The 20,311-nt window shown below is 29.5% G+C and overlaps 1 protein-coding gene across 5 annotated transcripts; it reads right to left on the reverse strand.

The window, feature by feature from the left end:
- Nucleotides 1-14,038: 14,038 nt before the first annotated feature.
- On the reverse strand, nucleotides 14,039-19,153 carry LOC109802572 (AT-rich interactive domain-containing protein 1). 5 transcript variants are annotated; one of them, XM_020363988.3, is made up of 3 exons: nucleotides 18,998-19,153; nucleotides 17,345-18,328; nucleotides 14,039-15,377 (listed from the first exon to the last, which is right to left on the reverse strand). In XM_020363988.3, exons 2-3 carry the CDS (start codon nucleotides 18,239-18,241, stop codon nucleotides 14,514-14,516), a joined length of 1,761 nt encoding a protein of 586 aa, XP_020219577.1. In that variant the 5' UTR covers nucleotides 18,242-18,328; nucleotides 18,998-19,153; the 3' UTR covers nucleotides 14,039-14,513. The 5 variants fall into 5 exon arrangements, with proteins under 5 accessions (XP_020219577.1, XP_029127993.1, XP_020219575.1 ...); XM_029272160.2 differs by lacking the exon at nucleotides 18,998-19,153 and adding an exon at nucleotides 18,573-18,824 and having other exon boundaries at nucleotides 17,345-18,314; XM_020363986.3 differs by lacking the exon at nucleotides 18,998-19,153 and adding an exon at nucleotides 18,573-18,824.
- Between the last annotated feature and the right edge of the window lie 1,158 nt (nucleotides 19,154-20,311).

Consider the following 20,311-nt stretch of genomic DNA (forward strand, 5'->3'; position numbering starts at 1 on the left):
GACTTGGGCCTGAGTTCGGTTATGACATGTTTAGATAGTGGGCCTTTGGCGTGACCGATATCATGTGGTGCATGTTCGATGTCAATCTGCGCTATGATGCCGAGCTCAAGCTCGAATTCGCGGTACAGATAGTACAGTTATTAATGAAATAATATAAGTATGCTTCAATAAAAAATTCATTTTTTAAAGTTATTAAAAAATAAAACTAATTTATTTAATAGTTTATATTTTTTGTATTTTAAAAACTATTGGCCCTAGGTTGGCTTATGATGGGTTAGCATGAATGAGTCGAGCTAACCCAAAATGACAACTCTCTTACTAATCATTGTTATTTAATTGTGCGTGAAATGTTTGAATTAGGTTGAGTTTTTGAATAGGTACGTTGCGCATTGATATTAGGGGTTTAGAAAAAAGTAGGGGGTGTAAGCGGGTAAAATCCACTCACAAATCTAACCTACTTGTCTCAACCTAATTACATTTTTATCAACTAGGTTGGACTATCAGATTGGGTTAGATAAATTTTATGTTATCCAATTATAATTTGATTGGACAACGGATCAAGGAGTTTATTATATGATGACATACAATAAACATTTTGCTAATATTGTTGACTCACAAAATACTAAAAATAGAAAGTAGAAATGCAATTATACCTAACGTTTTATTAGAGATATTGGGTATTACAAGCTTTGTGATAGATGAAGAGGTTAGGGTGAGAAGTGTCTTTGAAGTCTTTGAGTAAACTTACTTTCTTTATATAATTGATTTAATATATAGACACATATTTAATTCTACTTTTTTTTTTCACAGGAATTAGTTGATTCATTAAATTGAAAAAGACATGAAGTAAGACAATAAAATCTACCTTTTTTTTATGTAATTCAAAATTTGTTATGTCAGAGACTTAATATTTGCTTGTTTGGAACAATTATGATTTTTTATTTGTAATTGTTATAATGATATTTGTACTTTAAATCATGTATTAAAATTTAAATTAAATATCTATTTTTTTGTTTCAAATTTTTAAAATATATTAATTTTTTAATTGCACAAATACACTTGATCCAATTGTAGTTAAGCTGGATTGCTTAAAAAAAAAATTAATCCAACTCGATTCAGTTAAGTTTAATTGGGTTGGTTACTAAAACATTCCAAAATCTAACTTGACCAACCCATTTACACCTTAAAAAAAAGGTTTATGGAAAAAAGGATAAATGACCCCTCATAGTGTATATCAACACAATTGCAAATTATGTGCTATTTAAAAGTGGTTGTTTATTAATGAGATTTATGAATGTTTTTATTTCCATAAACACAAATATTAATTACTTGATTTCTTTATTTAAGGCTTAGCATAGTTGGTAGATAACTAATTTTTTTTTAAATATGTTGATAGAGTTTGATTATCTATGCATTAGAGAATACTTTATTTGGAAAAACAAAAGTCAATTTCATGATCTTTACACCTCAATAATATATTTGATTATTAGTTGGTGAATATTTTCAGTACAAATAAAAAAAATTATTTAATTTTTTAAAAAAATATTGATTACATTTTAAAAAAAATGTATTACCTTAAATGACAAATAATAAAAAAATACAGTGAACAACTATGGAATTAAATACAATTAAAAAATTTCTATCTTGATTTATTTTCTTTCACACTTCTTATTTATTTTTGGTTTTAGTTACAACACTTCTATCTTGATCAAATCGGGTCAAAGCTGGTTTCTGTCAAAAAACGGTGACTCGGTCATGCATTAGTCCAGTTTACAATGTTATTTTAATAATAAAAAAAATTAATCAGAAACTTTATTATACAGATGTAGGTGACAATGAATAATTTAAAACTTGATTCAATAATTAATTATTTAAATTTAATTCGTGAATTAAATGAGTTGAACTTAAATTAAAGATTGAATTTAATAAATAAATGAGTCGGATTTTAATTGCATATAATTTTGTTTTCTCGGTTCATGAATTAATTTAATTAATTTTTTATTTACTTTTAACTTATCAAAATTTGAAAGAATCTTCAAAATTTAGTTGTAAATTAACAACAACAATAATGATAAAGTGAACACTTTAGAGTTTCATGGTTATGGACACCGATGAATCTAGAAGTTTTAGATAATGAAGACAATACTTATTCATATATCTGTAGTATTAAAATTTTTATGCATAACTTTTAAAAGTATAAATATATATCATAATTATTTTTTACAAGCTTTTATATCTACGATTATAATTAAATATGATAATAAATTAGGTCAGACTATATTTTATTATAATTCAGTAAGTTTGAATCTAACTTTCTTTAAAAATATATATCCTAAGTATGACTTATTTATTTATCATAGACATTTTTTAAATGTTTGGTTAAAACTACAATCTTAAAGACCTACTTTATAATAATTTAACATTATTAAAAATATAAAAATAAATATGTTAAATTTTATAAAAATCAAGTTTAATTTATTTATGATATAAACATGTTTTTAATATCTAATATATATTTTTAGATGATAGTTTATTTTAAAATATATTTTATAATAACAATTCTAAATGGAATATAAATCTTCTGATTTTTCTTATTTTGATTTTTTTTAATTAATATATACAATTCTACTATTTTGATTTTTTTGTAACGACCCGCCTAACCGTCGCACAACAAACAACACCACACAGAATAGAGTATGCATATAAAAAGAAAATATATATACATAGGTCTAGCCTGAGACTCAACAAGTCAATATACAAATAACATCAACCTAGCTACACTAAGTAGCCAAAAATAACACAAATATCAACTCCATCTGCTAGTTGCAGTCCTGCTACTATACTCCAACATATCCTTGCTCTGCTCCCATACACAGTATGATCATTGCAGTCTAACTCACATGGAAACAGGCAAGGGTAAGCTAGTGAAAGAATTAGCATATAAATGATTATAAACAACTTCAACTCAATAGCACATCATCAATTTCAACAGAGTTAACATACAACACATAACAACATACATCTACATCTCAGCCTCACAACACACTACACACATACAGCTCATATCATTCAGCAAAATCAACATCTAACAGCTTATGTGTCGTCACACATTTCAACTAGGAGATCTCCTACAACAAAGGTGAGTAGCTTAAGTGACTAGGTCTTACCGAACCGACAACAAAGAACCTTTTTGGTTTGCTAGGTAAACGACAATTTGGATATCAATCCACAATTTCACGATTTCTCAAACTTTTCCACTTAAACAAGGAAGTATGATACTATGTCAGGATAGAACAACTGGGTTTTAGGCCTACCACGACGTTAGCTAGCTTAACTAAGCCACCTATGGAATTAGCCTGCCGACTATCCTCCAAATACAACAACCTTCTCATACTCAGTTAAGAACTGAGTTCTCGACTTCGTACTTTACTCGATTGGTCACTTGTAATCGGTATAGCTCGACCTGACCCCTATACCGTGGTCGCTTTGTACATGTGTGCCTCGACCTTGCCCACACACGAGACCAACTAAGTACCTAGAGGAGAACAACACAATGACCACTCTAAGGGACAACTTCCCAAGGAGGGTTTTCAACAAATTGGGCTCTAAGAGCACCACAGCTTCCTCAATCCACACGATGGGATGAGCATCTTCAAAAAAACATTTTCTTTAGACTTAGTGATCAACAGCTCAGCCTTATGGCCTACACAGCTCATATTCAACATTCAGCACAACACAACTTAACATCATTAACAACTTAGACAACATACAACCCAGCTCGGCTCAACAACATTAATTATCATAAGCATCATACAACACAGCTCAACTTTACATCATACACCCTAAACATCATACAACACCACTCAACTTTACATCATACAACATTAATAACATTAATCAGCATAGTTATAAAAAAACACATTCGTGCTAAGCGCAAAAGGATTTGCTTCCGACCTGGACCAACCAGAGAGCTCCAAAGCTCTTACGCGCTCGACGCAATTCTAATTGCGCCCGGCGTAATAGAAGGCAAAGACTCCCAAGAGTCTCACAAGCCCGGCGTACCAAACCCACGCTCGGCGCAAGTAAGGCAGAGACCTTACCAAGGTCTCACGCCCAGAGCGCTCATTCTACGCCCGGCGCCACCACTGGCAGAGACCCTAGGGAGTCTCAACGCCTAGCGAGATCTAATCACGCCTGGCGCCACACCAGTAACCCAACTTCTTGAGTCCCTGCCTGATATCACGCCCAGCGCGGTTCTCCCACGCCCGGCATGAGCCATCCAGGGACTTCCATTCCCAAGCTCGCCCGGCGCAAACAACCTTGCACCCGGCATGCTTGACCAATGGAACTCTCTGATGGTTACACGCCCGGTGCCAAGAACTACGCCCGGCGCAATTACGAACAACAACCTTCAAACTTTGAAAATTCCACCCAAAACCTGCAAAATCAATCAGCTCAAACACATGCAATCCATTCAATGAAACACATTTTCAGCATACAACCTAAAAAAAAAATTTCAACATGCAACCATCAAACACCTAAAAATCCCCATTTTCCCGAAAACCCAGAACATGCAATCTCCTCAAATCCGACCATCATTCTTCAAGAATCACGCAGCCTTTGAGTTTCTAAACTCATTTCAAACAATCTGCACAAAAATCTAGCTTCCCTTACCTCGGAGGAGAGGAATCCGAGCTTCCGGGAAAAGAAGAAGAAGAAGAAGATAAACGGAGAAGAGATGAACCACTCGGTGCACTCTACTAACCTCTAGTCAGCACCTACAATCACCAAGAGCTTGAGAATCTATAACTTGAGCAAAGAGAGTGGGAAGGAGAAAGTGAGTATGAAAAGGAAATGTAGAGAGGGAGGGGGGAGAAGGAGGGAGCGGGTCTCACATTTTTAATCAACGTATACAATAAATAGAAAACACAAAAGGTAAACATACATACTGCAAATTTTATTTTATCAAAAATTAATTTTTTTTAATATATTATATTATGTATGTGAGTATTAATATATATATATATATATATATTATAATTAAACTTTTTAAAAAAGTTTATTCGTCATTAAGAAGTATTCTTTATCACATAAGAGAATTAATCTCCTTCAAAAGTTTGAAAAACATCAAATAAATGAACGTTTTTTCCGAATCTATATTTTATACATATGATAATTTAAACATATATATATTATTAAAATATAACTTATTTTTTAAAATATATTATTTTTTAAACAAAAAAATATGTATGTGTCAAATTGTAGTGGGGCAAGTGCCCCCACTCTTCACAATGTTGATTCGTCCGTGGTTATGGATTGAGTTTTTTTTATTATTTTATGCATGGTGGAGTAATTTTTACTTATACAAACTTCAATTTTATGTTTCTTTGGAGCCATACCTTGTAACCTTACAAAGTTGATATAATAAGTTATGTTTTATCTTTAAAAAAAATAATAAACTACCATTTTATCTAAAATCTATTATTAAATTGAAATTTTGAAATGTATAAGATTAAAAAAATTGATTATTGATTTGAGCTAATAAAATTGAGTTTGAATTGAGTTAAGTTTGAACTAAAAAAAGAAGATCCTTTCAAACTCGAGTCGAATTACGAGCTGAGTCAAACTAAGCTAAATCGAACTCAACTCATTTTGACTCATTTCCAGCCCTACACGAGGGGCACTTGAATCCTATCCCCCTACTTGAAGATATAAATCACTAACCACTAAGGGGATATTTGGCAGGAAAAAAGTTTTTTTATACTAGGAATCGTGATTCCTGAAAATTACAAATCTCAAAAATCATGATTCTTAAGAATGAATAAAATCTGTATGATTATTCATAAAAATTCTCAAAAATATTTATATAGACTTCTTGAAAAATAAAGATTTCCAAATTTGTTACAATATTACCTTCTTGTACATATGGAATTTTTTTCAAAAATATCTTTTATTAAAATAATCTCATTGGATGGTTTTTTATAGTTTATAAATTTTAAATGATTATAAAAATATCACGTCTTATGAAAATTATATAATTATTTGATTTTTATTATTAGGTTAAAGAGAAAAATAATAAAAATAAATAGTAATTCCTACATAATAAACAATCAATATTTTGTAATAAAAATACAATAAATAATTTGTTAAGAGTTTGTACACGAAACGTTACACTGATTTTTTTCTAAAAAAATATAATTAAAAGTGATAAAATAAATAAAAGAACAAAAAAAATATGTCTAATAAATTATTTAATTTAATTTATATTCTAATTGTTTAATAAAAATAATTTGTTTTCATGTTTTTTTTGTTTGTTTTTCAAGTGATATTGGATAAAAAAAATTAGGTTTCATTTATTGAAATTGTGTTTTATGAAATTATAAAAATATAGAATTTAACAACTTAATCAAATAGGTAATGACACAAAATCAATCAAATAAGAGATAACGAAAATCATGAGTTTTGAATCAATAAAAATATTCACATCATAAAGAGATAGAAGAATGAGAGAGAGAGATAAGGACTTATATGAAGCTTATGAGATAGTGCACAATGTTATTATCTTTTTTTAGAATTTGAAAAATAAACAATGGGACTATGTGAAAAGATAAATGTTTTGGAAGAAAATGAATCTCAATTATATATATTATTTTTTAAAAAGGGGTATTGTGATATTTTATATACATAAAACTTTCTCCTTAATTTGAGAAAATTGGATTCTCAAAACCCCCTAGGAATTATTTTGTGGGAAGTTGAATAAAAATTATTCCCAAGAAAGTATATATCCTAAGAACCTTTTTTTAAATAGCTATTAAACATTAAAAATTAATATTTCTAATGCAAGATTCCTACAAAAGTAAAAATATTTTACCGATCAAATGCTCCCAAAGGTGAACAACCACAATAAGTTATGATTAACAAATATGTTATAATATACAACTATATTACAAATAATGAAAATTTTAAAAACATAACATATAAAAACTTTCTAGCCTAGTGGTAATTAGGCCCTATATTATCTAGAAGTGACTAGGTTCGAATCTCCCCTAGTTACAAAATAATGTTTTAAATGTTTCATTATTTGCAAAATAGTTGTATATGTATAATATATTTATAACTCATGACATGTTTTGGTTGTCTAGCCTAGTGGTAAATGTTTTTTTTTTATATCTTAAATACATTAGTTTAATTTAATTTATTTAATTGGACTTTTAAAATAACATGTGGATGTGTTTTTTGTTTTTTGAAAAATAAAAGGAGTTGGATTAAGTTTGGTCTAAAGAATTAAGTAATGGACTTCTAAATTCTTAGGAGCCAAACGTATCACTTAACCCGTCAGAATCTGAGAGAGCAATTGAAAAAGTGGAGGGTGTTTATGGGGTTTCTTTTTAATGCTTGAAAGGACATGCAAAAAAGGAAATAGAGGAACCTGGGGAGATGACTTTGGAGTAGTAAACCACACCTTTCACATTAGAGATCAAACTATCTAAGTAAGAGGGAATGAGTTTCATCTTGCTATATGTATGAACTAAAATCGTGGGTAGTGGAGTGACTTTCAAACCTTTTTAGAATTATGAGTTGTATGCTTTTGAAAGAGTTTTATGAACACCCCTAAAAGAGTGTTGAATATATGTTGTTTTGTGTTGTGTCTTGATCGGATACATTGTGGTTGTAATTGATGAAATTGGATGAATTGAGATGTTGATCTGATTGAATGATAATGAGTTTATCTAATTTGAATATATTAAGATTCATAATTTGGCACTTTACTACAATTGTTTAGGTAATGAGTTATAATCTAATCGAGTAGTTTATGGGTCGTAAAATCAAGAGTAAATCATATAGCTATTAAACAAAATTGGGGCTTTAAAATTGTGACTCGCAAAGATTCAGTCGCCAAGTCTAGGACTCCATATTTGAGAGCACAACCATGCTAGGTGGTAACATGACTGTTCTTAAATTAAGTTTGCTCATGTTGTAATTAAACACAAAAGTATTCTCAAATTGAGTATGGTCGTGTTGGGTAACATGGTCATATTCAATGACAAGGTCGTGTTGATGTTGTGCTTTTTTTCAAAGAAGAAATGAGAGAAATCAAACACAATTGTAATTAAATGAAGCATGTTCATGATCAAAAAATGAGTGGAGATGTGACAAACCAAGCACGCACATGGTTAGTGGGCAACATGCAGGTGCTAGCCCTATCATGATCATGTAGCACGAGTTATAATAAAGGCATAGATAGCTTGTGAATAATATGATTGTGTTGACTGTGCGATCAAAGTGTGAATTTCCATGTATGTTATTAAGTACATTGAGATTTATAATAGTAACAATGTAAGGTTTTTGTGAAGTTGTGCAAGTTATAATAAAGGCATAGATAACTTGTGAATAAGAAAAAAGAATGAATAATTGTGATGTGAGATTTATGAAATAATAATCCTCAAGCATAACCATCGAAAAAGAATAAGTGTGGAGCTTAGCAAATTTGTGAAAAGACTAAGTCTAGTGCTTATCAGCGTTGTGAAAAGGCTAAGTTTGAGACTTAACAAAATGTGAATTAAGTTATGATGAGTTGTGCAAGTATACGAGCCATGCATTTCCTATTGGAGGTTTTGTGATGAAATTTAATTAGGGGGGTTTTATGATCATTTATCAATACCACGGGGGTTTTGTATGTTGGGATCTCCTCCTCAACATGTTGAGAAAAAGGTATCCATATGTGACTATGAGATCCTAGTTAGGCCTGGTTGAATATTCGACTAGTTGAGAATGGGACAGTGGATGCTCATACTATAGTGACTCATTGGTTTTCATGTACTCCTAAACTACTTCTCAAAGACTAATTCCAAGACTTGGCCATTTGTGAAATCGGTACCATGTGCATACAAAGTTAATAGTATAAGAGTCTGCATTAGATGTGATTTGAGAAGTGTGATTGAGTATGATATAATTTGATTATATATGTGTTAAGATACTACCTAGTTTTTCATTTCATACTAAGGCATGATATGAGATGTATCTCACTCTCTGTGTTTGCCTTTTTGTGTTTTGTTTTAGTTTAAATTGATTGCCAATTATAGGTGAGATTTAGGCAGATGATGAGAATCGTGTTGGAGATGAAGCTTAGGCTTCCCATTTATAGTTGTATGGTTTTTCTCTCATAATGTGACATTCAAGGTATTTTGAGAGATTCATGTTTACTTTAACCTTTCTCATTTAGTTTTCATAATAGTTTGGTATCTTTTAATTTAATTTAATTTTTTATGTGCTTTGATATACACCTTTGGAGTGTCTTTATCAAGTTGTGTTCATTTATATGAGAAAATTTTGTTAAGAGGACCATTTTATCTAAAAAAAATATCATTTTATCCATAAATTTATAATTTAAATGATTAAAAAAATATTTTGGGATAAAAATGTTATTTATAGACAAGGTTCAACTATATGTGCATGATGAGAATGTTAGAGGTAAAGCTTAAGTTTCTAGTTTATTTTACTTTATTTGAAGTTATACTCTAATAAATGTAACATTAGAGTGTGGAGATGAAAATATAATTCTTAGTTTGTTTAAATTTCACCTTTGTTTATTTTAGTTTCTTATACCTTTTAATTTTTAATAAACTTTGTAAAGCTCTTTTGGAGTGTCTTCTTAATCTTTTATATTTGTCATAATTTTATTTTAAAATTTTATTGGGAAAATTTAGTGATGTGAATCTTTTATCTATAAAGTAGTTGTATAAGATTTTATCTTAATTTTCACAATTTAATAATAAAAAAATTGTATAGAGTGTCACAATTTCAATTACACCCATCACGTTGACAAATGACTATTTCATAGCATATTATCATTTCGAGTAAATTTACATTGTCCTTTATGAGAGAAACGAATATGATATTGTCTTTTTCTTATATTAAAAATTGTATTGTTCTTCTCTATTGAGTACCTAAATGTTCGTACTTATACTCGTTACTCGTGCTTTCATTAACTATGAAAAAATGTTAAATAAAAATATTAAGTAAAATATGACATAAATGAAATTAAAATCCTATAAAAAAATAAAACTTTTACAAAACATATCAATAGAGGTGTCATATTGAATGAGTTATTCAGCCCAGCCCACATGGGTCATCCCATATTACATGTAAAATAAATGATTTCGAGGGTCAAAACCTAAAAATAAATAAATTTGCTATCAAGATAAAGCAAAAAGAAGTCCTCGTTCAAAATGCCTAAGAATTAACATCATGGTCATGAATTGCGTTTTGTCGGCGTCGGTCATTGAAAGCTAAGAAAAAAACATAATGAACAGAACAAAATGAGAGCTCAAGATGTCTTCATTAGCATTACAATTAAGTAATTTCGATCATTATATATTTAAGTAATTAACTAAATAATAATGCTAATGAAAATATTAAATCCTTCCTACAAAAGCATTATTTGGTTCCTTATTATCATGGGATATTTTTCTAAGTATTAAAATACGTCATATCTAAAGTTTAGATTTCACTTATTATTTATTGTAAATTTTATTATAGACTTAATTTAATTTTTTTTTAAAGTTTAATCTTATTTTTTAGTTTATTTAAAAACTTATTTTATATTAACAAGTCAATAAAGTTAATTTTAAATAAGTCACGAATCTAATCTTAAATATACGTATTTTTTAATTTGTGCTATAAAAAAATACTACACTTTATTATTATTAAATTTTAAATTTTAAAAAATTTATATAAGAAAAACATCTCATACATACTCATTTATACTAAGTACATTCACGACAAATTGTGGTAAAAGTGGGTAATTTTATCAACAAAAAGAAATTTTCTAAATGTTTTCTATATTATTTGAAATATTCCAAATAATTGACTATGAAGATAAAGGAAAAGAGTATATGAAAATGTAATTACTATAATTTCTACCTTCTATTTATTGATTTTGTTTGAAATATAAATGATTTTTTTCATTATAAATTTATTTATTTAATTATATTTAATTATATTGTTAATATATTTATTATACTATATAGTTAAAAACATATTTGACATAAAAGAAGCTCAATCTATTTAAATAAATAAAATTTAAAATTTTAAAATTAAATTTTTTATTAAATTATTTAAATTAAACCAGACTTTAAATAAACTAGATAATATGTCCTTGTTTAAAGTTTAAATTATTCTCGTCCCTAATTCTTTTCACCGATATTATCCAACAATTTCTATGCATCTTCAACTAATATTATCTAACAATCTCCATGCATTATCCTTGACTTGAGTTTTTTTTTTTTTTTTACAACTTTTGTTCCTAAAATAATCTATCTTATAAGAACTATTTTACGTGTTTTGCTTCAATACTTAGAATAGTCTATAGAGTAATGAAATGATTTTGTTTGTTAGTTTTTATTTGTGATAATTGTGACAAATTTGTAGAGATATTTTTAGATTAGTTTGTGATTTAAGTCTTTTGTGTCAGTTTTAATATAGAATTTTTGTTATTAATTAAAATAAATAGCAACACATAAAGAGTAAAGATAAATATAATCATGAAAAGGATTTTACAAAAGTAATTGGGTAGATAAGAATAAAAAATTTAAAATTTTCTTTATAATTTTATTATTCAAAATTATAATTTAAATTTATAAATTTAAAATATTATTAAATCTTAAATTTGATATAAAAAAATAACGTTAAAAATAATAATCTTAATATAGTCAAAATTTTAAAAAAGATTAATTTTTTACGAAACTGATAAATATTTCTATAAATATCATGATAAAAAAATAAATATTAGTTATTAGCCTAACCTTAAGCAAGTCACCAATTCAGATAAGTTGGCCAAAAAGGCTCACTCCTATTTAGACTAGATATGACAAAATGAGTTGGGTTTGTGTTCATATGGCAAAATTACTTTCTAATAATAATAAAAATAAAATATTATCTCTAATCAATCATTTATTTTAAAATTTATGGATCATACCTTTCGAAACAATACTTTAAAAAATTTACAATATTATATCCAACGTATACAATATGGAAGATGGGTTGAAAAATTGATTTAAAAAAGAAGTTAAGAGTGCAGAAAATTGGATTTAAATAACAATAAAGATGAGTAGTGATTGTAGAGAAAGAAAAGGTAAAAAAAAAAAAAACAATGAAAAATAGTTAGAGTGATAAAGTAACGAAATACAATGAATGGAGAAAGAACGAGAGAATAAGGAAAATAATTATTGAAAATAAAATTTATTTTAATAAGGGAATAAATTAAAAAGATGTTTAAGGATTTATTTTGGAAATAAAATAGGGAAGTGGGGTTTATTTATCAAGATAGGGAGGTGTATACATCATTTGTACAAAATTAAATTCAGACCTTTACTTAATATGTTGTAACTCGTGACCCACATTGGACTAGCCCGCAATGGGCTAAATAACCCTTCTTGTTAGCACCTTTTTTTTTATATATAAGTAAATTCTTAAAATACTATTAATATTTTTATTTTCTAATTTTTTTAATTTACTTCTCCAACATTCAATCTTACACTTTCTTCTTTTTTTTCCACAAATCTCCTTCTCTCTCCCTTTCAATTTTCACATGTATCCCCTTGTCCTCCCTTTTAATTAAGTACAAGGACATTTTAAGATTTTTTTAATAAAAAAGATAGGAGGTGTATTTTTTTTTAAAAAAAAAAGGTGTATATGAGGAGGAGGAGGAAGGTAAGGGGTGAATGAAAAAGATAAAAATTAATTAGAAGGACATTTTAGGATTTTTTTAAAAAAAAGATATGAGGTGTGTTTATATAAAAAAAATAAAAATAGTAGATGTATATATCATTTTTCAAATTAGACACTTATTATTATTATTATTATTATTTTGTGCAAGTATGGGTAGAGTTAGGTACTAAATTACTCGTACCTATCTTATTAGCCCGGAAATTATCCTATTCTTCTCTTTGCTCGATAATACAAAAGACTATGTGTGGGGTAAATTGATAAAAACACACTTTATACATTCAATTACGAATTATTTCAAAAAAATATTTGACCAATATGTGTATCTAATATTTGTAATTTGACTGTGTTTTTGTATCGACGAGCTTAGTTGAGCTTAAACCTCAATTTTAGTTCATTTTCAAATTTTCGCTTATTTGACATTAATGTCTTGTACATAACATATTTGAAGCTAGACATTGGAATTCAACAAACCTAGTGGCTACGAACAGCTAAGACAGATCTTTAAATTCGTCTCTCACAAATCAGAGCCAATTCAGACTCTTAACAGATCAAAATCCCGTATAAAGTTGCTACCTCTACACTTGGGTTGAAGCTCTCATTAAGAACTCAATTTCAGAATAACTTAACTTGTCTATAAAGTAATTAGTGGAGTTGTAATTAATTCCTATTGTAACAAGATTTTAGAGATCTACAAATAAATCATTAGTGACTTGAGTGTATCAATTTTGGTTAACTTCCAAAAACACCTAAGTAATACCTAAACTTTGTCCAAATAGTAGTAGAAATCTGTCGTTTGAACAGCATCGATGATAACATTAATAGCAATAGCACATAAACAAATGCGATAGAATTTTGTGATGGTTTGGCTGTTTTCTTTGGAAAACAAAAAAATTTGTGACATGTACTTAAAATGTTGACCAAGGAAAGAAGATATTACTTCCCAACGTTTGTTCATTTGCAGGTTACGTCATTGAAACTAGCCTAGCTAAATAAATATGTATAATAGTTCCGATCAGTATTTGTTATTCAACTCGCCACAATGAACAATCACACTACAAAAATATTTATACAAAGACATTACACAGACCAAATATATATAGCTAACTGTTATATAGTTCTATTTTTTACGTGTTTTTAGTATTATTCTCCAATTAGAATTAAGATTTCCCTGTGATGACACAATCTTTAATGCAAACATTAATTATGTCAAGTTACAGAAGAAAAAAGAAGTTCGAATAGGAAAATAATACCAAAAAATGGTATTAGAGCAACGAGCAAAAACAATATCTATATAGCATTGCAAGAAGCATTCAGATTGAAATTCCCATCAGATGAAAGGCACAAATTTGAATAACACTTTGCTGTATTTGTTCAGAAAACTCTACAATAAAATGTTGCTCTATATATTTTTTATGCTATTGTTTTAACTTGAAAGTAACCCTTGCCAAAACATGGTGAAAATAAAATGTGCAACATGTCACTGCAAACAGACAAAAAGCATGTTTCAAGAATAGAAGCATGTAAACCAAAAGTCAACCCAACTTTCACAGCGTCAGATATTCAGTTGTCAGCTTCCAAAAAACACCTTTCATCTCTCCTAAATTGACCCTACCACCAAACAAGTCTTTTAATGTTCCATTTTCTACTCCCCAAAATCGATGGTGATTTAAAATTCTAAGTAAGGAGAGAAAGATCCAATCATACCAAAATTGCTGCAGTGAAGAAGCACAAAACTGTCGGTTCACGTTCTCTATGATGCAGAGGGTTTGACCAACATCCACTTGCTATTTTGCCGTTTTGTCTGTGGCCTTTTTCGGGGATAACAAGGTGAAGCTGCGCGATTTCTGAGATTGATGTCCAAAAATTTTCCTCAATGGTGTAAATTCTGATTCATCATCATCACTGTCAATGTTATCTGGAGTATACCTATTCTGATATGCTCTGCGCTGCAAAAGAAAGACATTGAAATAGTAGCTGACTAAATCTTCTCTGCTCTTTGTAGGAAAGGTTTTAAAAAGATGATCCCAAAAACATTTATCAAGTGAAGCAGGGTTTGATTTCACCACATCTTTGAACTTCTTCTCTTCTTGCTCAGTCCATGAACCCCTAACTTCTTCACCTGCCTTGTGGAAATCCCACCGGAAAAAAGCATCGCCCAATTCCAACTTAACTTTAGACTTTTGTTTAACAATGTGGAATCGGACACACTCAACAGAACCTTGTACTTGGCAGCCACATGAATCTTGTCTTCCCTTTCCAATGGGGTCCCTTTCAGCAACAAGTAGTTTGGAATTTACCTCTTCCAGAGGCCATATTTGGGTCCCCAACCACTTAGAATCACTCTCATATGTCATGTCAGTCCATTTCGGCACTTCAGCTTGATGCTTTGGCCCCACAGGGACGCGCACCCTTGCACATTTATCTCGACTTGAGCGTGCAGTACAAGAGTCAAGTAACTGTTTCTCAGGACGATTTTCAACACGAGGACTTGGGGTTTTCTCTGAACCTCCATGCGTTCCTATAGATGAAGAGACTCCATCAGATTTAGAATTTCCTGATAAAAGCCTCTTGTCACATTTCAACCTCTGTCTAAGACTGTACACTCCACCAACACGATCTTCATACATGGAAGGATGCATTTTCTGACCCTACAAAATAGCATAAGATTTTGGTTTTAATATGATACAACAAGGATGTTTTCTATTTTCAATAAAAACAAGTCGAAACACTTGAACAAATATGCAATTCATCTCATGTACCAGCTAAGAAAAAGACCATTATCATCCAAAAGGAAAGCAAATAATTCTATCAAGAACTTATCTATAAATAGTAACTACATGATACTTATTAAATTAACTAATAACTAGTTACCCTCTGCTATTTGGCAATACACTGATATTAACACTATTTTTACCAGTTTATTATATCAGTATGAATGTAAAAATCTGACACCTCAAATTAGAAGTGTTTGTGCTTTCATAGAATACAAAAAAAGTACAAAAGACCAGTTATGAGCTGAACTTTCATCAAGTTTCTCTGCCTTGTTTTTTGAGTTCTGTTTACTTCAAAAATAGATTAACACCCATGCAACAGATGGAATAATTTAAAAGATAATTTAACAGACAACTAATAGAATTCTAAATTAATCAAACATTACATCAACAATCATTTCATACCAAAAATTAAAATTTTTGAACATTGTAATAAAATATCAATAATAATGACTTGATTTAACATAAATTCAAATTTTGAATTGCTTGAGAAGAATATAAAATTAAAAAAAAATAAAGAACTAAGTAGTAAGATATTAATGAATTCTCACCATAAATAAGATATTGACAAAGATTCAAATTTAGTATAATTTTTCTTTTTGGTAATTAAATTTAGCATAGTTTGTAATAAGATAAAAATAGAAATTTTAATTTTTTTGTAATAACTTATTGTGCTAACATTAAGCACAGAAAAACTGAGACATCAACTTTGATGAAACATTAATGTCACAAGCTAAATGATTTCCGTATCAATTTTAAATGATTCTTCTTTTATATTATACTAGGGGGAAAGAGACACTTCTTGCCTCTATATATTTATTTAAAAATAAAATAAAAATAGAGATAATAGAAGGTGAAAAAAAAAAAAAAACACGGAAGACATATTGCGTATTCCGCAGGACCAGAAAAACCATGGAGGAATGTGTTACAGAGCAGTTACATTTTCATAGATAAATCAATATGTATGTGTGTATATATATATTTATATATATATAAAGTGTAAAAATGTTCACATTGTAGTTGAGGGGTAAAGGAATAAAAAAATACAAAAAAGAATGGATACGGCATATGTGCATGGTTATATCCTTATAGTTAATTAAAGGTATAATCGTTTAAAAAAAATGGAGACCAAATTAGTATATTCCTTTATATATTGCTATAGATTATAGATTATAGATATCAATATATCAATGTCAATTATATACAGGATTTCTGAAACGGAACATGGCTCAACATAAATAGAATTGCAACAACACATATGAGAAGGAAATAAAAAAATATAAAAAAAAGTATCCAGTAATTAAAGTATGGAGAACAATAGGGCAAGATTTAAGTAGTAAGTATATCATAATTAAAGACATAAAAGATCTATCTAACAACTAATGAAAAAACAACACATTCAACAGGGGGAAAAATCAACAGAAGATTTGCAATATGAACGTTTTAATACAACAATACAATATAGGAAGGTGCAATCCAGAAAACAGGTAAGAAGATAGTAGTTATAAACAAATACCAATGCATTAATAAATGAAAGGGAAAAAATGTAGAAACACACCATCCATGATTTTCACATATAAATACAATAATTATAATGCTAATGGTGAAAGGGACTATAACAAAAAATACTGATAATAGTTACCAAACATTAAAAAAAAATCACATAAAGACACCTATTCGATTATTAGATAATTCAGGAAATAAATTTACCCAAAATTTATGATAATCTTTCTCCATGATATATGATCTCAAAACAAAACAACAACATCGAACCCTATATTTTAATTCATATTTCTTAAATGACCTGCATGGCAAATGAAGAGCAAATGGTCTTTTCACATTACCTGCCAACTAAGTTTTTCGGTGGTTGTCTGAAAATCTTTCTTCAGAAAGACAGATTCTCGAAACAACAAAGCCTGCTTCCACATCTCTCGACTACTGTAAGACTTCCACTTAGACTTTTCAGGCATTGAACCAACTGCAGGATCACAAGGATTTTTAGCAATGCTAGTAATCCAACTTAGCATTTCTGATTTGGTCTCTCTCTTCCTCTTACGACCAAAGCTCTTTCTGTCAACACTGGATGGATCCAATATCAAGACTTCACCACTATTGTTGTCGTCATCATTATCACAGCTCTTGCTTCCATCGGACAACATAGGCATGTCGCTTTCTGCATCAGATGCATCAACAGTTAGTATTTTGCCCACACCAGGTACATTCAGTATATCCCTTTCAGTATTAAGGCTACAAAAGTTTTCGGGAATAGGCTCATTCGCCCCATTGTCCAGCATATCCAAATCAACATATCCTTCACTTTGAACTTCATTGGCCACATTAGACTCAGGTTTCACACCCTTCACTCTATTAGTACCACACAACTTCCTCCCATCCGGACACTCACACACCCTCCTCTCAAATTCATCCCCCCTTTCTTCCTCTACATAATCTTTCGACAAAGATTCAACTGGTGCCTCAATCTTACGCTTGCAAAACTTAACTCTATCATCCACAAAACCACCCTCACGGAACTTACCATCAGCAACATTCTTAAAACATGTCTCCAGAGCACCCAAGTGCTTACTGTAAACTAGTTCCACAGACGAACCAACCTTCCCACCCAATCCATATTCTTCCCCCACCAAATCCCACAACCTGTTCTTACAAACAGCATCATAACCACCTTTCTCCTTCACCACCATGAAAAGCTTATACAAATCCAAGGGTTCCCCGTTAGTCATCAATTTCTAGGCAGTAGGCACAGATCTCTTTCAAAAACAACCCACCAAGGAAATGATCAAGACAGCTTGTGCCCTGGTAACATTAACCTACAAAAACACTTAGTATCAATTTCAACTTCAAACTCTTTCAAGGGGTTTTAGCGAAATCAAAGACAATCCCATTAACGAGACACACCAACCTGCCATGTATCTCAAATCCAGATCCCCCCCAAAAATAAAACGGTGTAAAGGTTCGATTTTTATTCCGCCACCGGAAAATTGAAAAAATGCAGAGACAAAAGAAGGGACACTAGGTATGAAAGGATTCAAGGTGATAATTGAGAAAAGGTACCGATTCAGAATCATGGGTCGTGGCTTTTGGAGAAAGAAAACTCTGTGCTTTCTCTCTCTACACAACACTAGTAAGAGAGAGAAAGCGAAGCGAGGGAGATAATTTTCAGAGTCCCGCGCTTTGTTTCTGTGCCTAAAAATCTAAAAATTGCAGATGGTGTATTTTGGACTTTGGAGAATGAAGGAGGGGCCAAAGTTCAAGTTTTCAACAGATGCAGACCCTATTCTTCAAAATCCAATAGGGTTTTTGAAAATCAGAAAATGAAAATAGCTTCAGAAAATTAAATAAAAATAAGGGTTTTCAGAAATTTCAGAGAAAAAAAAAATATATTTGTCAAACGGGACGATAATTTTCATTGGAAGTAAAAATAAAATAAAAAATAATTTTCATTGGAAGTGAAAAATAGAGGAGAGAGAGAGACATACCAGTATCAATAAAGAGAAACTTGAGAGAATGCTTTCATCCTAATTTTCACCAACATATCTCTTAACTTGCCAAATCCCAAATGTTGTTGTATTTTTTATATATATATTTTTTGCCCTAAACCCCTTTTTCTATCTCTCTATTTTAATATATGCTTGTAGGAGGAGGAGAGAGGAAAGAAGAATTTGAAGAGATCCAACTTTTAAAAAATATATAGAGATTTTTTTTTATGGGGAGAGAATCAAGTAACATTACCCTTTTATATACTTGAATTTGGGTTTGTGGAGGTTTTACTAATCATGGTTACTATTTAACTAGGGATAGATTGATTGAATTGGGTTGAGTTTTATATTGTGGATTGCTATGTAAAATAAAAAGTAGAAATGACTCATCATAGTATATATCAACACAATTACAAATCATGTGTTATTCAAAAGTGGTTGGTTATTAATGAGATTTATAAATGTTTTTATTTTTATAAATGTAAATATTAATTATTTTGAACCATTATAGCTCACATAGTATTAGGAAGTTGGGTATATGCAAATTGTCTTAAGTTTGAATTTTATTATTATCATTATAATTTTTATTGATAAAAAATAATATTTTTTATTTTTAAAAATTATTTATTATTTTGAGAGTATTTAATTATTATAAAATATTCTTATTTATTAATAAGGTCCAACATAGTTAGGAAATAACTAAATATTTAAAAAAATGTTGATATAACTCAATTCTTTAGTAATATATAGAAAAAAAAATAAATTATTACGAGATACAAAACTAACAAAGTTTTGAGTTCACGTCTTGTGTATAATAAAAAATGGCTGGGAGGGGAGGCCATATTAAAGATGGCCAACCAAGGATCCCAGATATATATCAATCATTAGCAAAATCGGTGGATACTTTGTATTAGGAATGTAAGTAATACATGGTAGTACATGTAACATGCAAGTGATAGTTGACTTAAACCAATTTAATGAATTCAAATCAATTTTTTTGGAGTTCGAATCAATCCTAATTCGACTCAATCAAAGTTTGACACTACATGTTGAGTAATAGATTTTGTAATTTTTACATGTGACCTTAACCAGTCACGTATTATAATAAGTTAGTATTTGAATGATTACTTACTTGAGATAATACTCATTATCACTCTTGTTTAGTAACTGATTTTGTACTTTTTGGTTGATTGCCTCATAATAGTACAACAGATCTATTTTAAATTTTATATTATATTAATGAGTTGTTTGAGTTAGTAACATTAATATTTATTTTAGAATTTAATTTGTATCATTATTTATTCTATGAGTTGA

The sequence above is a fragment of the Cajanus cajan genome, chromosome 4 (assembly GCF_000230855.2).
Source record: "Cajanus cajan strain Asha chromosome 4, NIPB_CcT2T_4, whole genome shotgun sequence".
NCBI lineage: Eukaryota > Viridiplantae > Streptophyta > Magnoliopsida > Fabales > Fabaceae > Cajanus > Cajanus cajan.

Coding starts and splice junctions, on each gene's coding strand:
- LOC109802572 (XM_020363988.3), bottom strand. CDS start 18,241: ATGACTAACGGGGAACCCTTGGATTTGTATAAGCTTTTCATGGTGGTG. Junction 15,378..17,344: donor CCGAAAAACTTAGTTGGCAG/GTAATGTGAAAA, acceptor GCTATTTTGTAG/GGTCAGAAAATGCATCCTTC.